The sequence below is a fragment of the Mirounga leonina genome, unplaced genomic scaffold, assembly GCF_011800145.1.
Source record: "Mirounga leonina isolate KUSES-001 unplaced genomic scaffold, KU_Mleo_1.0 Mir_174, whole genome shotgun sequence".
NCBI lineage: Eukaryota > Metazoa > Chordata > Mammalia > Carnivora > Phocidae > Mirounga > Mirounga leonina.
The window spans coordinates 70,661,768-70,682,999 of record NW_023270451.1 but is presented as its reverse complement, the minus strand read 5'-3'; the positions used below and the strand labels follow the sequence as shown (position 1 = coordinate 70,682,999).

Below are 21,232 nucleotides of genomic sequence, written 5' to 3'. Positions count from 1 at the left end.
CACCTGCTTTGAGGAAACAAAGAGTAAGACCCCCTCGTGCCACAGCTGGGGGACCTGGACTGCACCTGGTTCAAGGCCTTGATCACACCTTTATCACCTGGAGCCCTGTTTAGAGGGAGAAACCGATACATGGTGGGAGGGGGGCTCGGGAGAAAGCCATCATTGTCCCTGGAATCCCAATGCCACGTTAGGAAGCCCAGCTGCAGCCTTGGCCTTATTTGAGCCTGATGACAACACCATGAGGTAGGCAGTGTGGGGGATGACTGTTCATGTACAGGTGAGCAGACTGCCTGCCTCCTGCCTGAGCCTCTCAGGGAGTCGTCCTGAGCCAAAGACGGGCAGGGCCCTGGCCACCGGGTCACCAGGCTGAGCTGTCCTCACTTCCTTCCAGTGAAAACATTCCTCCTTGGGCCCCTTGCCGCTCAAGTTGTCCGAGTGGCAGAGACTTGCTGCCTCTGAGCAAACCATGATTTAATGCTGCAATTGGCCAAACGCTTACACTCTTTTTGTAAGCGATTGTTTATTTATTGGTTTGTGTTCTGCCCAGTCAAGGGGAAGAATGGTACTCGGTAACTGGCCGCTCAGAAATGTAATTCTGGGGGCTGAGCAGCCTAAGGCTCCCCATGTCAGTGAGGCACGTGTTTGTGCTAAGGGTGGTGGGAGAATGTCAAATGTGGCTTGCCTCGCTCCCTGCCTCAGTTTCTTCTTGTGCTGTGTGGATAATCTTCCAGCCTCATCTGCTTGGAAAATGGATCATAACGGCAGAAGTCCCTGTGGCACAGCTTAGGGCCAAGAAAGTCAGGGATAAGAACTCCCTATGAAGTGGAGGCAGGAACATGCAAGGCCATGAGGATTCCCAGCATGCCCTAGGCTGCCCTTGGCATGCCTGGCGGGTCATGCTGCTATTATGTCCGACAGGGAGAAGGCACCATTCTCCTTTATCTGGATTTTTCCTCCTTCTTTGCTTTCTATCCCTTTTGCCCCCCACCACCGGTCTCGCCCATCTCATTTTAGGAAAGAACCATAAAGATCAGACTAGACCCTGAAAGCTCCCTCCTAACTTTGACTTCTATATTGTTTCTTTGGGTGGGGGGAGGAGTTGGGGGTTGTGTTTGGCCTGGGCTGTTGGACCAGACTACGCAAGAAAGGCCAGAGGAGATCAAAGGCGTGGTGCAGACATCTGCTCTGCACGTGGCCTGCCCGGGCCTGCCCAGGCTCTCCCCAGCTCTGCCCCAGCCGCCCCCATGATAAGAAAGAGGAGAGAGGTCAGAGAGAGGTTTTAGATGCTCAGCACGTTGTCTTCCCTGAGATGGACAATCCTTGTTGCCCCCTCCCAATCCTGGGAGGGAGCCGAGGGGCCCCCTGAGTCCCTGGAAAGCTCAGAGTTGGCCACTTTCACACTGCTCCGCTGGCAAGAGCCTGCCTGCTGGTTCTCCAGATGCCTTTTCCTTTGGCTGGATTGAAGTCTTTAAAAAAGTGACACCTTGGATTTTATTTCACTCCTTTTTCTGCAAAGTCCAAAGACGTTTACAGGCGTGAGCTCTATAGGCTTTATGGAAACCCATCAAAAAGCAGGGCTTGTTTCCTTCATCTTTATAGAGTGGAAAATAAAAGCATGAGAAGACGGAATAACTCTTCTAAGGCCACACAGTTCTTCTGAGAAGGAGAGGAAAAGCCAGCGTAGGTTCCTAGGGCTTTCAGAGAAGTCTGTGTCACACCAGAGCTGCTCGGTGGGGCGCTAGGGGCTCCATGCCAGCCGTGGCAAGGTCTTCTCCACTCCTCAGTGGGACAGAACCCAGCTGTGACCCTGTGCTCACATGGGAACCTGGGAGCCTGGAATAAAACAGGGAGAGATTCAGCCGAAACACGGTGGGGAAAATGGTCCAAAGGTTTTTGCTCTTGGTTCCCTGACTCCTAGAATTGTCCAGGATTCAGGAAACAGGGTATCCAGGGGATATTCTCTTTAAGGAAGGTTCATAGGTGTTCCAGTCATTTTTACATATATTTTACATACAATGATTGGGAAAGGCTGAAGGAATGTTAAACATATTTCTTCTTAAAAAGACTTTTCAAACCTTTACTGTAACTAACTGTTATGAGTCTCTTATATGGTGTTAGAACATATTATGTTTCAGTACAAAATTATTTGCCCAAGGAGTCCTGTTTTGGTAGAGCATCTTGGGGGGACTTGACTTCCACAGAAGACACTTAGGGACATGCTGGTGTAGGTATGACAAGGCCAGGATTTCCCATCTTCACCACACTTTTAAAATAAAAGCAGGGAGCCTGAGATGGGGCATAATGAGGCACCTCTGTGGCTTGTTGAGTTCATTCGTGAACCTTCCACTTCTCCTATTTCTCTCCCCAACTGATTGCCTGCACATGCCTCTGTCATGGTATTGTCATTCACGTGTTAATGTTTCCAGTTTTCTCTTCTATGCTCTTGAGTCCTCATCTGTGTGTCTCCTCAACTTAGTAAGTTCTAGGTATGGAGGCCATATTCCCTCTATTCCTAAGGAGAGCTGTCTGGAGCCCCCGCTCATGGGTGCTGGCCCAGTGCTTGCTGGTGTGATGGTGATGATGGACAATCTAAGCTACCAAGATGGCGCCTGGAAGGGGTTGGAGCTGGGGCAGAGAGCCCATGGAGGCCAGGAGAGGAAAGAGACTCTCAGGATCTGTGTTTTTTTGCCATGGTCCTGCCACCTGCTTGACTGTTGACAGGTCACCTAGTTTCTCTGGATCCGAGTTTTTCATGTAAAAAAGGGATTCTTCTAGCCCTGTAGCTCCCTGACTCGGTACTTCTGCTTATTGTCCTGATATTCCCTCCTAATTTTTCTCCTTTTTAATTTTCAGCTCTTAACCATTGATGATAATTTCTGTGGCCTGGATATGAATGCCCCCCTGGGTGTGTCCGAGATGGTGCGCGGCATTCCTGTCTTCACGGAGGACAGGGACCGCATGACTTCTGTCATCGCATACGTCTACAAGAATCACTCTCTGGCCTTCGTGGGCACCAAAAGTGGCAAGCTGAAGAAGGTAGGAATGAGGTGCAGTCATTTTGGTTATTCTGAAGGCCATCTGTCCCCACTGGGATGGATATGATTTCATGTTTTACTACTTTGGCCCTGGTAGGCAAGTGATACAAGTTTGAGCTAAGGAGATATGTCACTCTTGAGGTCATGACTGATACCCTGTCCCTTTGCCTTTGTGCGGAGGGTTACTGTGGGAATCACAGTGGGTGAGTGTGCAGATGCACCTCTTCCCTGGGGCTGGGGTGCACGTGGAGGAGTTGCCCCAGCCTCGCGATGGTGTGCTCTGTCCAGCTTGGGTTTGTGGCCTAATGCAAAGGCTTTCTAAGGCTGGGGTGGTTGGGGAAGGTGGGCAGAGGCAAGTTATGTACATGTTCCTCTTGCTTCAGTCCTTTTACTAGTGTATCCATCGGGAATCTGTGCAGGGAAATAGATGGAGGAAAGTGCAGGACCTGCTGGAGTTGATAATGGGGCTGTGTCAGATCGTGGGATGAGGAAACTGTGGGTATTGTGGGGGCATAGAAATTACTTGAGGTGGAGGAGAATGGTGTGATGTGGGACAGGAGCTTTTCTTCCTTGTCCCCCAGAGCTTGCTGGCCTCGGGGTACTGGGTGATATTGGCCCATCAGCAGTGTTGGGGGCACCCTTCCATCCAAGACTCTTCCCTCACCCACTTCTGCTCAGGCTTCTCATCTCAGTGACTTGGAGCTGGTGCCCGAGAGCCCCCCCTTGATGGTATCCAAAGCCTTCCTAAGACTACGCCGTACCTCCTGTTTTGTGTCAGCTGATAATTGCACTTCAGTCTTGTCCTAGGGAAATGTTGATGAATCCATGTGGAACTCCTGCTTGTCTAATTTAGGCTTCCCTCAGAATTCTCTGGATATTGTGTGATTCCACATCGGGCACTGCCCGATCTGAGACAACTTTGAGCTCTACTTTCCCTTCGCTGCATTTCTGGGTATCAGCTGCGCGTGGTCAAGGGGACACATTCTCAGCAAATCTAGACTTTGCCTACTCTCCCATCCTACTATGTAATGGCCTGGCCATCATTTCTTTCTTTAAATTCTACATCTCTCGGAACAGGCAGTGGGGCTGGCGTGTGAGCGTACGGGGTGGTGGGGGGAGAGGTGTGTGTGAGGTGGGGATGTGTGGGGAGTAGTGACATGGGTAGTATCTGGAAGAGGAAGCCTGTGCTGGTGAAATGCCATGAGGCACCAGGAGGCTGGTGCGGGCGGCGTGCCACCATCTGGTACTGCCCGGAGAGCTAACTGTGACGCCCTAGAGTACAACCTCACATGTCAAATGCACAATGCATGTGACCACCATCTACGTGGCTTTAAGAACTGTATTTCATAGTTTCCTGCCTCTCTGCAAAGACTCTATTAAGCCCAAGCAAACGTTTTGTTGCTGCCTTGGCGTCTTGCGGTGATTCTGGCTCACGAACCTCGTGGACGCCCCAGAAGGTGTCGTGTGTGACCCGTAGGTATGTCGTTCTGGCGCGACTCCTGTCTGGGTGGGGCCGCCTCCTGCCTCTCCATCTAGTGCACACTGTGGCTCGTCACCTCCAGCTGCTGTCAGGAGCCTGGGCCAACCCCGCTCCTTCCTCCTCCCTCTGTCCGTGGCTTCCAGCTTCCCGTGAGCTGGGAGTCAGGCATCCAAACCGGCTGAAATTGTGTCCGATAAGCCTCAGTATAAACAGAGGAGGGAAAAACCCAGGCTTTGGAGCATGGGCCTGAAGGTGTTTCTGTTGGATGCTCAGATGATTTCATTCTTTATTATGATTCAGTAAGTTTGGTTTGCTAGAAAAGTGAGTCCTAAATACCGAAGGCATTCCCATATGTAGTTCGTACAATGAGATGTCTATTGACCTGCTTCGCCTGGCCCTATGGAGCCACTCTGGAGAGATAAAACCAAGCAAGATATGGAGCCACTATGGAGAGTAAAAACCAAGCAAGCCTTCACTCTTTTCTCTAGTGAGCCCAAGCTCAGTGCAATGGAGAAGTAACTTACCCCAGTGCGCTAGAAGATTCGCACCCACTGAACTTCCTACCCTGTGCCTTAGGGTCATTTACTTGCTGGCAAGACTGAGTAAGTGGATCCTGTAGGAGGCTTTCTTTTCTTTTTCTTTTTTTTTTTTTGGTCATCGTCTGAGCTGGTGTCAGTGAAATAAACATTGAGAACTCAGTGCACATAACAGAACAGACAGTTATTTTCTCTTGGGGGAGAAAAAGAGACATGTTTCCCGGCCATGGCTGCATCGTAAACCCACGACAGTCAACTTGCAAATGTGTGCTGTTGGTCAGAGGGTGGCTTGAGGTCAGTGGGGGGCTGACTGTCTTGCACCCGTGGAAGCCTGGGCCCTGATGGGGAGGTCAGAGTGCAGCACATCTCTGTGACAGTGGGCTGGGGACACATCTGAGAGTCTGGGCATGCACAGGGCACAGAGACAATGCTCACAGGGCAGGCCGCAGGCAGAGCCTTGCCTTCAAGTGTCCCCGGAGGTCAGCCGGGCCAACAACAACAAGCATCACCTGACCAGGAGGCTTGGGGCTTTATAAACCTCGGGCTGGCATTTCCCATTTTTTTCCTTTGGGGAGTTTATATCAGAACAGTTCTGTTTCGGGGCGCCTGGGTGGCTCAGTTGGTTAAGCGACTGCCTTCGGCTCAGGTCATGATCCTGGAGTCCCCGGATCGAGTCCCGCATCGGGCTCCCTGCTCGGCAGGGAGTCTGCTTCTCCCTCTGACCCTCCCCCCTCTCATGTGCTCTCTCTCAAATAAATAAATAAAATCTTTAAAAAAAAAAAAAAAGAGAACAGTTCTGTTTCAGCCACCTGGGACGTTCCATTTAATTTCCAGAGCAATGGTGGGATTGGTGAAGCATAAACATTTGAGAGGTAAGAGCAGAGGGTCATGTGAGGGGGAATGAGCCAGCGGCCCTCCTGGGGAAAACTGGGCTGTTGGGGCAGCCAAACTTTCTGCGCTACGAGCTCAGAGTGGCAGCCTTTTTAATACTTTTGCAGGAGCCTAGTGACGGCTGCTACAGACTCGGCACCGCCGGCCCAGGGGATGGTCTGAGTTGGGAAAGGAAGGCTGGGCCGCTGAGCCAGTTGTTTGAAATAATAAAAAGCAAAACTGGCCAGTTTATTTATTTTTTTCGGAACAATAGAATTTCCCACCACCCCGGCTCACTGAGCACCACTCCCCTTTCCTTGCCAGCACTCTGTATTGCTTTTCCCAGAGGCTATCAGACCACATTCACCTTTTGGGCAGAGGCCCAGCTGTGAGATGCTTTGGGGCTACAAGAGGATGTTGCGGGAAGTTTTGTGAGCTGCTGAAACCAGGGAGTGAGAATAATGGAAATCATACTGTAGCCGTAATTACAGAGTTGTCTTCTCTGAGCCCTGTAATAATCTCCTGTGTGTATCAAGGGCCATGCAGAGTTCTTTGCCATACGACAAGGGACTCGAGGTGGGGAGGGTGGATGCGAGGGCTTGGGGGTTTGCTGTGTGTTTCTGGGGTCTTGGAGCTAGACTGTAGTGATCCATAGCCTGCCCTCGAAATTACTGACTTTTCCTTTTGTTTGAAAGGTGTGGGTCCTCATCATTTGCAACCTGGCCTCTGAGGACCATAATTTCACTCCTTTAGTGCATACATCACATGAGGCAGAGGGAAAGGAGGTGAGGAAAGTGCCAATTTGGATGTCTTTTACGTTTTCTGATGCGTGCGTGCCCGTGCGTGCGTGCGTGCTTGTGTGTGTGTGTGTGTGTGTGTGTGATGGCCAGTATGGGCAGCTTTTCCGTGGCAAGCATTATAGGCGAGTGCTATTAAGAAACGTGGCATATAGGGGCGCCTGGGTGGCTCAGTCGTTAAGCGTCTGCCTTCGGCTCAGGTCATGATCCCAGGGTCCTGGGATCGAGCCCTGCATCGGGCTCCCTGCTCCACGGGAAGCCTGCTTCTCCCTCTCCCCCTCCCCCTGCTTGTGTTCCCTCTCTTGCTGTGTCTCTCTCTGTCAAATAAATAAATAAAAATCTTAAAAAAAAAAAAAAAGTGGCATATAAACGCTACAGTCACCAGGAAGTACTTAGGAACTTAGAAATAACCCACAGACTGTTAAAATTTCAACTCCAGGTTAAAAAAAAAAAAAATCTTAAGGCAAACACCATCCCGATCTGCTCTAGGGTGTCTGTATAAACCTGAAAATCTTTGTCCCAAGTTGGGGTAACGAGGCCAGTTGCTGCCTCAGATGGACAAAAATCTCTTTGCGTAACTCTTTTGGCCGGAACCCTCTCTCCTTGCCTCTCGCATTCCTACCACTAAGTGATCGTATTGTATGGCTGTTGTGCAGCCATGAGTTACCGCCTGACATTGGTGGAGAGACTAATGTTCATCGTGAGCCAAAACATCATAAACTCCTACTTGAGGTGTGATTGCTCCTTTCATTTTGTGATCGCATCGTTCCTGAGTGTTTAGCTCGGTTAAACTGTTCGCACCTAAGGGGCGGAGCACTTTGTGGATCCTCGTTAAGCAGAATTCGGGCTGATCTGACTCGTGGCTCGTGTTAGGGTACGTACCCACAGGTGTGACACACCAAGCCTTACCAGCGTCTCTTGATAGGAATTCAGTGTGTTTCAGCACGGAGAGTCAACGGGAGTGGGTGCCCTAAAAATCATTCTTATTGGCAATTATTATGCACATTAACATAATCTGCCTAATTTTTTTCCTTGAGCCTATTTTGAAATCGATTTGTTTGTGTTCCGCACCACCCCGCCCCCGAGCCTGACCACAGGTCCGGAAGGGCAACCAAACAGAAGTGGAGTTGGGTAGAGGGAGACCCACCTGGGTCTGTATCATTCTGACCGTAAGTTCTCAGGAATGGATGCTGCGTGTGTGTGTGGGGGCACGTGCAATGCTCGAGTCACAGAGCAATGTCAGATCAGAGATGAGTAGCTCCTGCTTTGCAACTTCCTAAATGTATCTGAGAATTCTTAACACTCCTGGAAATTAAATCAACTTTAAAAAAGAAATTCATGCCATAGATAGGATTCCAAATGGGTGAAGGCATCACAAAATCAAATGGAGATGTAATGTGGGAACTCTAACTTACCCCAGGACCCTAAGATTAGAGCAGAGCTGTATTACCTGATGTAGGATTTGGTCAGTGCGCTCTGTTATGGGTCTCTTCAAACAGAGCTGCTGGCTGGTTTGCATGTGGTTGGACACTCAAGCAGGAAGGAAAAGAAATATGGAAGAATCAATGCTGGACAGTTTCCATTGTGGAAAAAGACCATCAAAGCAGTTTTGTTTGATTGTTTTGCCATGTTCTTTCTGCAGTTCCCACTGCTGGTTTTGCAAATTTGAGGCCTGTGTGGATGTGAGGCTGTGGGGTAAGTGGAGAGGAGCTGAGGTTGAAGGTGTTACAGACAGAAGAGCATCACAGATCCGGGGCGGCGGGGGTGGGTGTGGGGGTGCGTGCTCCTTCCACTCATCTCACATCTCAGCAGGCACAAGAGATGGCTGTTCGGTCGTTAGTCTTTCAAGCCTGGGGACCCCAGGACGGGCCTTCAGACTGGCCTCACCTCACGCCAACTCCACACTTCTGGTCCACCTTGCACAGTCTCCCCTGCTGGGGTTTAAGCCTTTTAGGCCATGCCACATCGGGTAGATGTGGAGAGCAGCCTAAGCTAGTCGCTGTCCTTGTGGGCATATCTTACATTCTTGAGCAATATGAAGTCTCCATTTAGTCATCCTTTTTACATAAGTGTATCCCCACTGGCACTCACTTCTTGCCCCTTGCTACTTTTCACTACTCTGCCCTTGGGCCCACCCACGGTCCCCGCATGTCCCTGGTCGGGGGTGGGGGGGATCTCAAGTGGTCCTTCAGAGCAGACCTGAGCAGGCTTGGGGAGGTGTCCTCACGATGGAGCCCCCCTCAGAGCGGCTTGACACTGTAAGCTGGGGCATCATTTCCTTCTCCTCCTGACATCCTCTAGAATAACGCACTTTGAGATCCCCGGAAAATACCACCTCAGGAACACTTGTCATTTTATTTTCCAAATGATCATTAGTAGTGCACATGATTTAAGGAGACAGTCTTAAATGAACTTTGCCAATTCAAGATTTACTGATACACGTGTGCCATTTTTTTGACTCATATGTGTGTGTATATATATACATTTGTGTAGAATGATCCTGATCATAAATTAAAATGCAAAGATGTTAAAATTGAAGAGAGTGCTGCAGAAACACCCCCAAATCATAGAGTGCACTCAGTCAGCTGATGCTCAAATGCCAGACACGCTGGAGGAATTTATCCAGTGACACATGCAATTGAAGTAAAATATTGTGCTTTACAAGAACATATCATTAAAATGAAAACTAGCAGCATATCAGGAGTCTGGCCATGTAACCAAGACAACAAAGATGGGGAAGGATGAAAGACATGGTGTACCAGAGGAAGAGGGAGGAACAGAGGAGAGAAGAGGACGGGGCCCCCAGCTGCAAAGGGCCCCGTGCTGCCGGGCTCGCATCTGAGAGACCCCACATCAGAGGAGAAGAGCATCTTTCTGTCCGTAGCGGCGAAGGCCCTCGGTGAGGGCAGGAGCAGGGGAGGTCTTCGTCACCTGAAATCACTCTACTTTCTCTGCCAACTTTGATGGGGAAGGCAGCGGGACTGACTCAGGACCCACTGGTTGGCGCTCTGACTGGGGTGTCTGTGTAGTCCCTACTTGTTAGCAGGTGACTTCTGGGAATGTGGCCACATGGCCGGCCTCTTGGGGGTGTCACGGTGTTTTTCGCAGCAGCTTTGGCTTCTCGTAGAGGCATTCACAGGGACTTTTAAAATAGCTCTCTCGATGGGCGCCTGGGTGGCTCAGATGGTTAAGCGTCTGCCTTCGGCTCAGGTCATGATCCTAGGGTCCTGGGATCGAGTCCCACATCGGGCTCCCTGCTCCTTGGGAGTCTGCTTCTCTCTCTCTCTGTCTCTGTCTCTCATGAATAAATAAATAAAATCTTTAAAAAAAAAAATAACTCTCTCGAGTCTGCTGTAGTCACTCCATACTTTCCATCCTGCCCCAGGTGATGCAGGGGCAGTAGCTAATTGATTACCCCAAAACGTAGAGGCTTAAACAAAACAACCTTTATTATCTCATGGTTTCTGTGGCCAGGCATCCAGGCATGGCCTAGCTGGGTGGTTCTGGTTCGGGGTTACCAATAGACTACAGTCAGGGTGTCGGCTGGGGCTGGAAATGGGGATGATCCACTTCTAAGATCATGTGCTATCTGCTCTTGCCTGTTGTTCCTGTCATTATGCAGTATTGTTCTTCTGCCTCACAAACATCATCCTGACCAATTCACCCAGGACCACTGTGAGGCCAGTGAGGCCTGGGGCACACTGGCTCCCCAGTTCCTTTCTAGATTTGGTGACCTGAGGGACAGTGACTTGGGGGGCACCCTTTCCCCCAAAGCCACTGCTCGATGCCCATCACCAGGTAGCATTATCTCCATTATTCACTGCAGAGCCCAAGGCTCAGGACGGTGAAAAAGTGGGAGACCATCTTCATTGTATCCCATGTTGCTGGCATAGCTGGGTGAGGACCTAGGTCTACTCTGTTGATCTGCTTTGCCCACATGAGTCCCATTAGGAAAAGAGGGCCAGGGGCGCCTGGGTGGCTCAGTCGGTTAAGTGTCTGCCTTCAGCTCAGGTCATGATCTCAGGGTCTGGGATTGAGCCCTACATTGGGCTCCCTGCTCTGCAGGGAGTCTATTTCTTCCTCCCCCCTACTCATGTTCTCTCTCTCTCTCACTCTCTCTCTCACTCTCTCTCTTAAATAATCAAAAAAAAAAAAAAAAAAAGGAAAAGGGGTCCAAGGAATGGGTCTGAAAGCCGTGGGTGTTGGCTCAGGGGTCTCCCCCACCCCATAGGCTCTCCCTTCCTTGACACCATTCTCAGGCTACTGAAACACCTGGCATCCCCAGTGCCTCCCCTGGTCCCAGTTTTTCTGGTTTCCAGAAGAATCTCTCAGAAGCCACTTCCCTTCCCCCCAAGGCTCCTGAGGCCTTGGAAGCAAGGAGGGCGGAACAGAAGGCAAACAGGAAGGAGGAGATCTGTCGCTCTTGAAAAGAGGATCCTTATCTTTCTGTTCAACCACTCCCATCTCCCCACCAAGATGTGAGCATGCTGGGGTGGGGTGGGGGCAGCTGATCTGAGTGTGCGCGGGTGGTTGGACTTGAGACGTCAGAAGGATGCTGAAGCCGCCGTGGAACTGGCTTTCATCACGGTACCCAGAACTTCACCCAAGTGCTCCTGCTTTTCGGGTCTTCCCACTGGGAGGCTCAGAGGCCCGTGGGTTTTCAGGCAGAATTATGCCCAAGATCCTATGGGCATCTCATGTACTTTGTGTTTTTGATAACAGTGAAGACAGAGAGCTTTGGTCTCTTCTTAAAGATCTGTAAGTCTATAAATGCTTTAATTCGGTCTCTCTGCTGACAACATCTCCTCCAGGGTTCATTCAATTCTGTCCATTTTCTTCAGCCTCCCCCAAAAGATCATAGCATTTATCCATGAGTTTCTACCAGAAACAGGACTCCTCTATGGGGACTTCTTACAATGGATACACAGGTTTTTTGAAAAGTCGTGTGTAATTATATTTTAAATGCTTCAGATTAGCATACATAGACTATCTTATTTAATCTTTATGATCACAGTTGTTTGGGGCCTTCTTTCAGACATACCAGATATGGGAAAGGAAAATGCATTTTTTTAAAGATTTATTTATCCATTTTATTAATTTTTTAAAGATTTCTTTATTTTAGAGAGAGAACAAGCACGTGCGAGTGGGGGGAGGGCAGAGGGAGAGAGAATCTCAAGCAGACTCCCCACTGAGCACAGAGCCTGCCATGGGGCTCGATCTCACGACCCTGAGATCACAACCTGAACTGAAACCAAGAGTCAGACGCTTAACTGACTGCACCCCCCAGGCGCCCCAGGAAAGCACATTTTAAATCTCACTCACAGAGTAAGTCTCTTTTAGATCGCATGAGGTTTTTCAGGCAGAATCAGCTTAGGCCTTGGGTGGACCTGAACTTGCACATCATTGACCTTGAGTGCCACCATGGCAGCTGGGATGCTAGACAACCCCCCCCCCCCCCGCCGCCATGATCTGGGCAGTGTCAAGGCCAGAGGGGTACAGGCGGTACTGACTACTTCATGCCTCGACTAGGCTGTGGGCTTCTTCCTCCAACGGAAAGGTCATGGGCTTGGGGGGAAGAAATATGAGTTCATTGAAGGAAGCCAATGAATCCTTTTCCAAATGGAAGAATCCTTTTCCAAAAAGGTTATGTCATGTATCCATTTTATCAATTTGAGTTTTTATTCCGTCCTGTTTTGATCACCCCCAAATCACAGGCAATCAGATGTTTCAAAATCCATAGCTGAGAACTTCTTCTGAAAGCAGTTTATTCTCTTTACATAAAAAACAGTGTATTAATATAGCTGGATCTTTGTCCCAGTGCATCTAAACCTTCCCAGTTAGACTTCAGTTACCACGTACAGAGCTGTCCGAAAGTAACAAATGTATCTGAAGACTGACTGTTAAGGCTTATAGATCTGGGTGTGTGTAGAGGTCTGTCAGCTAGCTTAGGCTACATTACGTTGTATTGACCCCCAAATTTAAGTAGCTTACCACCATAAAGGTTATTTCCAGCTCACGTTCGCTGTGCACCCTGGTTGGGTGGTGGCTGTGCTCCACGTGATATATTTGGGACAGAGACTGAAGAGCAGCCCCTCTGTCTGGGGCCATGCCAGTCTTCCATCAGAAGGAAAAGAGAGACGGCAGAGTTACCTGATGGACTGTTAGAGCTGCCTCTTGGAAGTAGTACCCATTCTTGCCACTCACATTTTATTGGTCAGACCAAAGTGAATGGTGTGGGAAATATACACCTGCCACAGGAAGAGGCCTGGTGTGTATATGTACGTGGAGGAGGGAGGGAGGGGCAGAGAACATTTTGTCAATAACACAGTTTACCATAAAGACTATTAGTGTGATCGTCCACAGTGAGTCAAGAAATATCAACTTGGTCATCTGTAATGTGCTAGATGTTTCTTGACTTAAAGAGCTATGGTCTCTTCTGGCTTAATACTGGAGAAAATGTGTGAGGAATATAGGATATGGCTGATTTCATATCATCAATCCAGACGTCGTGTTAGAGATTTTTTTAAAAACTAAATCCTCGGGCGCCTGGGTGGCTCAGTTGGTTAAGCGACTGCCTTCGGCTCAGGTCATGATCCTGGAGTCCCGGGATCGAGTCCCGCATCGGGCTCCCAGCTCGGCAGGGAGTCTGCTTCTCCCTCTGACCCTCCCCCCTCTCATGTGCTCTCTCTCATTCTCTCTCTCTCAAATAAATAAATAAAATCTTTAAAAAAAAAAAAAACTAAATCCTCTATCAGCTGGTTTTCTTGTGATTTGCTTTTTCTCCTCAAACAAAAACTAGAGTTGTTCAGTTCCTTCTATTATTAGGCTCTGCATGTTTGTATTTCCCTGCACTCAGTTTTCCATAAGAGTGAGGGCACTTTTCTACTTAAGTACAGAGATCAGATTGTGCTCAGCCGATGTCTCTGGGGGTAATTAAATCATCCAGATTTGTTAAATCATTTCTCTTACCTGCAATTAAATCGAGCCTCCCAAATTAATTTTCCCTGAGTAACTTAACCCACAAAGATTCCTCTACTTCCCCCTCTGAATCTGCTTTTCTAATTGTGAATTCCAAAATTCATTCTGGACACAGGCAGGACTTTTGGCCCCTGAGTTCCATTCCTCTGGGCAATGAACCCAATCTGGTTCCCACACTGGCTACCCACTCCAGGCCAGTTCTCGGACCTCCTTATCAGGGCTCCCCACCGTCCGCTGCTCTCTGGAAAAGGCAGGAGAAGTGCGGAGCTGGAATTCTGAGCCGAGGACGCCATCCTGCAGATTGGTTTGAACAACATTGATTTTTAGCTCTCAAACTTATTTTGTCGACTGCCAATTTTTTGGCTGACATGTCTTAAACTTACATCATACTGATGATGCATGAGAGTCACTGAGCCCCCATAACAGGAGAAAATGATACGTATTTTCATGGCTGAGCTGGTGGCAGCCATTGTGAGGGCCTTGGCGATCACAGAAAGCTCATGAGGAGTTGCCCTTTTGCAAATGTGCTAGGAGGGGCCCCCGGATCCTTTCTAAGCTCTCCACCTTCTGTTTCCAGGTAGATAAGACATATACCCACACGTGCAGGACTGTGTGCCCCCTCCCACACTTACACACACATTCATGTCACAAACACGCACATGTGCCTAATCCCCACATGTACCTGGATGCGCCCGTGCCTGCACACTTGGGAGCTAGACCCTTCTCTGCGCGCAAGCCTGGGGCCGCTCCTCCCTTGTGCCGCCCTCTCTGGCTGAGCCCCACCTCCCCCGTGTTCTCTCTGGGAAATTAGCACACACCATCTAATCAGTTTACCTCTGACTCGCCCACTTGGGCTTCGAGATGATGACAGAGTGGAGCTATTTAGCTGTCAAACGCGCTGACTATTGCCCAGATGGACAGCGTCTCAAACATCAGAGTGGGTTCTTTCTCCTCCGTGTGTGTGTGTGTGTGTGTGTGGAGGGGGGGCGGTAATGAGTCTCCCAGTTGCTTTTTTAAGTGCTTCTTGCATCTGCCTTTCATTTTAATGCCTCCTGCCTGCTGACCTCGCTTCCCGGCAGCCAGCCTAAGTGTGATTCCCATAATTAGCTTAGCGATAATTTAATCTCTCTGCTTTAAATTTGATTGTTTTTGAGGGACTTGGGTCTGGGGACAGGGGAGAGGGACCTTTGCTTTTGTCTGGACTCTGTCTGGGGGTGGGAGCGCAGGGGCGTTGCTGGGTTGGGGTCGGGTGGGGGACAGGGAGAGAGAGGCCCTGGGCTTCCTGGGTAGATTCTGGACAGGAAGCCGAAAGCTCTCCTTTCATCCCTCCTCTTGTAAGGGGTTCCCTTTCTTTGTCCCTATTTCCCTTCAGAGTATGAAGGCATGTGAGTGTGGGTACACAAAGCACTTTAAGGTGCCTAGGTGAGGAGCAGCTCAGAAATGGGAAAATAGGGGACGCCTGGGTGGCTCAGTGGGTTAAGGGTCTGCCTTCAGCTCAGGCTGTGATCTCGGGGTTCTGGGGTCGAGCCCCACGTCGGGCTTCCTGCTCTGAGGGGAGTCTGCTTCTCCCTCTCCCTCTGCCCTGCTGGTGCGTGCGCTCTCTCTCTCTCTCATAAATAAAATCCTTAAAAAAAAGAAATGGAGAACAATACACTTCCTCAGTGGTGATGGCAGCCATTCTCTTAAGCCAGAGAAACGTGAGAAGGAGCAAAAGGAGCCACTGAATGCCACCCTGTTGTGCCCCACACCCATTCCTAGGCACCCCTGCAGTCTTTATGTTCGGGTCTGTATCTGTCTGTCCGGGTGTATGTCTGGGGTTACCCATGCCTCTCAATAGTTAGGAACCAGACCTGCATGGTACATGAAGAGCTGGAATTGACAGCAGGGAAATCCTCACTGTTTTGTGGCAGCACCTCTGACTTTGGACAAATTGTTTATTTGAGCAATGAGTATATTGATATATGCACCCTCCACCTCTCTTATGAAGGAGCTGAGGATAATAGGACTTCACATCCATAGAGCATTCTTTGATTCACCAGGAAGAAAAAAATTAATAAAAATTGGGAAGATGGTGAGGATCATAGGACTTTCTGTGCCTAGGAAACCTCTAAAGAAGAGTCTTCAAAATCCGTGGATATAAAGGCCCGTGTGAACCCAGGCAGGGAGTGTGGAAGGTCTCCAGAGACAGGGGTCTCTAGGGGAAACCCCAGATGCTCCAAGTAGATGCACTAACCAGTCCCTGTGGGATTTAACTGTGCTTAAGATCTCGTTGGCAGAACTTCAGAAGCCCAATGAGGAAGGTGAACGATGTAATTCAGCTGAGCCATCCTTGGCCGCTCACTGAGCTGCTAGGACATGTGAGGCGCTCTAACAGGTGAATACCGGGGTGAGAAGGGGGCACAGGCAGGGCATGCTCAGCTCTGAGCTTGGGGTCCCTCCTACCATCTCCTGCAGCCTGGAAACCAGGTCTTTGATTTATGAGCTGACTTTTGATTAAAAGAACAGCAGAAAAGAAATCTCATTTTGCCACTACAGGATAAATGGTTCACAATCCGAACTGATTTTGTTTCTTCTCCAAATGTCCCAGCGCTGTGGGAGTGTGTGCGTGTGTGTGTGTGATGGACAATGGCCCAGAGCCCCTCTCTAACACTACTTTGCTCCCAGGGCTGACCTTGCCTCTCCCTCCTGGGTCCTGCTGTGTAGTCCTAATACCCCCTTCCAGGTGTGCATCCCTACCCTCGCACCCTGGGTCACAATTTCTCTTTGCAGCTTTCCCCAGCATGTTTACTTGAAGAGAGGTTGTCAGTTCTGGTCTAAGTTGCTTGAAGAACTTTCTTTCTTTCCATCCTTCCACTATGATGATGTTTCTGTGGTCTCTGGCAAAAGATTTTATTTTGCTGGTCACTCCAAATTCTCAGGATGTTTTAATTTCCCCGAGAGCCCCTCATGCCATCCCTTTGGCACTTCCCAGGGTAGAATTTACCAGACTCACAGCCTTTGTTCTCTGGGAGTCAATCTGCTCTAATAGGACTGAATCTGACCTGGGAGTGGCCTTTCTTATGTGACAACATTTATTTACCATCACTACCCATCACCTTTAGCAATATGATATGGACTGCCCTTTTCTGTGGGTCCTACCTTCTAGAAATACCGATGTTTAGTTTGTGATTTGGAAGTGTATTTCTTTCTATCTGACAGGCTACCGGGACCGTTCAGAGTATTTTCATCCTCCCCTCCACCAGCAAGGTTTGTGGGGCCCTGTCCATTGGCTCCGGAAGCGGGAGCCAAGGGTCCTCATCCCAACGAAAGGACCCTCCCTCTGCCCTGCTATGACTTTGGGACACTATTGGAGAAGCCACTGTGAGCTCTTTGTTCCAGAGAAGGAGGGAGACTCTGTCCCTGAAACTTACTGAGAAACCTCAGGGGAACTGGCCAGCAAAAATCACTAGCTCAGATAAGCCAGAAGAACAATTGTAGCACCATGGAGAGGCATCCTGAGCCAGTGGCAGGGATTTGCGTTTGTGCTCGGTGACAAATTCTCATCCCTCTCTGCTGCCGACTCACTTTGAGGGATGAGGGCCAGTCAGCCCCCTTTGCAGGATCTCCATCCTATTTGCAGTAAACCACAGAGGGAATGAGCCCCAGCCCTCCCCCACCCTCTGTCTGCTGCTGCATTTATAAATACCCCGTCACATAATGTCCTGGTGTCAGCGTGGGGGAGGCTCACAGGGACAGAAGCCACCACTTCACAGCTAGAATGTTTGTTCCTGCCTGCCAGCACCTCAGACTAAGAGCTGGTATCTGTGGGCTCGCCCGAAAGCACCAGCTCACGCAGCCTGCTGCCCGCTACCAACCCCAGCCCTCTCCTGCACCTGCTTCTCCTTCGTGAGTTGAGGGAAGGACCCCTGTGCCCGCCACCTACATGATGGGACCAGCAGTGACATCTGCTTTCCAGCCTGTCCAAGTGGTTCTTCCCAGAGCACGGTGAGGCCCTGGGGCTGCTCTCAAGATAAGATCACTGGTGCTAAACTTGTCTTTGCTGACAGCCCAGAGCTGGGTTCCAGGGTTCCCGGCAGGCTTGGGAGGTAGTCGGCTGGGGGTGAGCCCCGCAGGGGCCCCAGCTCCTGCCTCCACCACTGTCTCTTGACAAGGGTTCCCTCTCCCCTTCCCCTTTTGGCTTCCCAGGTGCCCTGTTCTAAAGATTTGCCTCTGTGCCCACCACCCCATCCAGTTCCTGGCGGCTTAAAGGGCCAGTATAAAGCCAGGTTGGAAATCTTAAAAAAAAAAAAAAAAGAAGACGACAACAAAGACAGTGGGGAGGGGCAGTGGCACCTGGGTGGCTCAGTGGGTTAAGCGTCTGACTCTTGATTTCAGCTCAGGTCATGATCTCAGGGGCATGAGATGGAGCCCCGTGTTGAGCTCCTGCTCAGTGGGAAGTCTGCTTGAGACTCTGTCTCTCTGTCTCTGTCTCTCTCTCTTTCTCTCTTGCTCCCTCTCCCCATGCCCCTTCCTCCCCTCTCCAATTAAATAAATAACTTTTTTTTTAAAAAAAACCAGCCAGTTTGGGGGATGTGCCCGGCATCGATGAAGAAGAGTTCTGGCGCGTGGACAGTTGTCTTGCGTCGCGAACGCCGGTATTCGGCGCTGTGCTAGTCTGCCTGCAGGGAGGGCGTGAAGTTGGGTCCCGGAGCCTGAAAGAGCCCCTCTCCTCCTCACACTCCTGCGTGTCTGTGGTCTGTCGTTCTGACAAATGAGTCTAGAACTTGAAGGGTCCCAGGAACTTAGAACAAGACTTGGGAATCCCATCGTCAGGAGCCAGGGCCATCTGACACTGAAGGAGAGGGCTTTCCCGGCCCGGGAGCCGGGCCAGGGTGCAGCACAGAAGTAGCAGGTGAGCCCGCTGGGAGGACTCAGCCAGGAAGCACCCTGAGAGAAGTCCACGGTGGAGGGATGAGGGCAGGGAGCACCAGGCACCTCCCCAGGGGCCGGCTGTGAGCTTATGAGTCTCCTATTGCTGAGGTAACACATCACCACAAGCTTACTGACTTAAAACAACACGGATTATTCTCTTACAGATCAGTAGGTTGGAAGTCTGACATAGGTCTCACTGGGCCAAAATCACCATGTCTGACAGCTGCATTCCTTTCCGGCGGTTCTCCGGGAGAATCCATCTCCTTGCCTTTCCAGCTTCCCAGAGGCTGCCCACGTTCCTTGGTTCAGGGCCCTCTTTCTCCGTTTTCTTTTCTTTTCTTTTCTTTTTAAAGATTTTATTTATTTATTTGAGAGAGAGAGAATGAGAGAGAGAGAGCACATGAGAGGGGGGAGGGTCAGAGGGAGAAGCAGACTCCCCGCCGAGCAGGGAGCCCGATGCGGGACTCGATCCTGGGACTCCAGGATCATGACCTGAGCCGAAGGCAGTCGCTTAATCAACTGAGCCACCCAGGCGCCCCTCTTCCTCCGTTTTCAAAGCTAGCAACATTGCCTCTCCGTAGTCTTAGCTCCTTCCAACCACAGCTGGGAAAGGCTTTCTGCTTTAAGGACGCATGTGAGTAGATCAGGCTCACCTGCATCAGCAGCAGCGAAAGCTGATTCCACTGCAAAGGTCAAAACCACAGTTTTATCAGTCAGGGCTGGGGAGAGGAGGACAGGATGGAAGGTGAGAGAAAAGTGAGCCACTACTCCATGCTGGGCCCTTTGGTACCCAAATCTTCCATGTGAAAGTCTAGGGCCCTCACAGCAGCCCTGCGTGCTAAATGTGTTTGCTCCAGGTTTTCCCACGAGGGCACTTAAATCCAGACCCCAGAACCCACACCCTTGTGTTCCCTCTCCTTTTATGGACACAAAAGATTTGGGGTATGTGTGCCCATGTGCATTTTAGAGCTTGATTTGGTTTCCTCACCAAAAATCTAGCTTTGTGTATGTTGGGGTGGGGCTGGGGCATGTGGGGAGTTTGAGGCTCCAGAGAGGAAGCACTTGGTATTAGCATCTTGGGCAGCTCTCCTTGCTGGAAGGAAGCTTCTGGCCATTCCAGGGCCTGAGTTCTGAGCCTCAGTGAGAATCGGCCTTTTCTCCCGCTGCCTCTTGAAGTCCCTGGACTCTCACCACGAGCTTCTATACTTACAGGACTGATCTCATTTGGGCTTGTGAAAAGGAACAGCTGATGTGTTATATAATTCTCTTTCAAATGTGTGTGTAACAGTATGTGCATGAATATAGTGTGTGTATGTGTGTGTGGGGGGGTTGTTCCTGGAAAAGCTGAGAAGGACCTGTTTGCCATTTTTGATGACTTGTTCTAAAGCATTCCTCTGCCTGTCTTCTCATTCAGTTCTCCTCATGCTTCTGCAGGAAGAGGGACAGGGAAGGTGCAGTGCATGTCAGCCATGGCAAGGGAGGTTAGGAACATTGTTTGGGCTTCCTCCTGCCTCTTCCACTTTGTCACCATAAGGCACAGACCTCCCCATCTGACCTCAGCTCTTTGGACTGCTGAGATGAGAAATTTTGCCTTCAGGCTTCCATGGGATTGAGTGTGCAAAAAAACCCAACACGATTAGGAAAAGTCACTTGTGCAGAATATGGATGGCGTGTGTATAAACATCAACTTGCAACGAATAAATGGGGATGGTTTCTAAACAGAGTCTTCTAAAGATGAATTATATTTTAGATTTCCAACAATCCCCTGTGTAGGTATGAGTGTGTATGTATTAGTTAAAGCTTTGATGGTGTGAATGTAAAGATTTTCCTATCTCTGGTGTAATTACTTTAAACTTATCTTAGGCCCAGTTGATAGCAGACTAGAGTTGGGTGTGACTGTTTTCCAGAGAGTTAAAAACTAGGAGGGGCTCTTCCAGCTCATTCACACCAGGATTGATCGGGGAGCATATCCAGGTATATACTCAGGGAAGCAGCCAAAGGGCCAGGTGGAGTCTGAGTGTGTAAGTGTGTGTATGAATATGTGAGAGCCCTGTGTAATTACCTCTGATGGTATCTGCTGCATTAGGCGGACAGGTGTTTCATTAAGTTTGAGAGATTTGGAACACTTTAACTATGCCGTGGTGGGATCTTGGCATTCCAAACTGAGCAAGCAAGGATCCCACTGCCAAGAAGCTGGTTTTCTCAGCCACATGGTTATCCAAGGATAGCATATTTTACCACTTGGACACCACGGTCCTGAATGATGAGGTTATTTAAAGTATTAGAAAGACAGAAACAGTGTCCTGCCACACCACCTAGGAGCATGCTCTCTTGGCCATCACGGGAAGAGACTGGAAGTCTGGATCCCTGGTTCACCGGTTTTCCTTTGTGATCTTGAGCAGTTACCTTACCCTCCCTGAGTGTTACCTTCCCCCCTGTCTGTTGCAGACCAGAAAACAGGCTGGGGAAGTCCTTGCTGAGAGCAGCCTGTGAGTGGTTTTCAGAGCCTAGGATTGGTGGGTCACGTGGGCTGAAGCAGGACTGTAATAAGACCAAGGTCTTCCATGTGCCCCCTGCAGGGGGACAGCAAGTGATCCTGGCCTCAGGCGGAAGAACCCTGAGCTC

The 21,232-nt window shown here is 49.9% G+C and overlaps 1 protein-coding gene across 1 annotated transcript in view; it reads left to right on the top strand.

The window, feature by feature from the left end:
* PLXNA4 (plexin A4) overlaps nucleotides 1-21,232 on the top strand; it is a 421,883-nt gene that overhangs the window by 75,762 nt on the left and 324,889 nt on the right. The window contains exon 3 of the mRNA XM_035021130.1: nucleotides 2,854-3,036. Coding sequence (XP_034877021.1) covers nucleotides 2,854-3,036 — 183 coding nt within the window. The remainder of the gene's footprint in view (nucleotides 1-2,853; nucleotides 3,037-21,232) is intronic.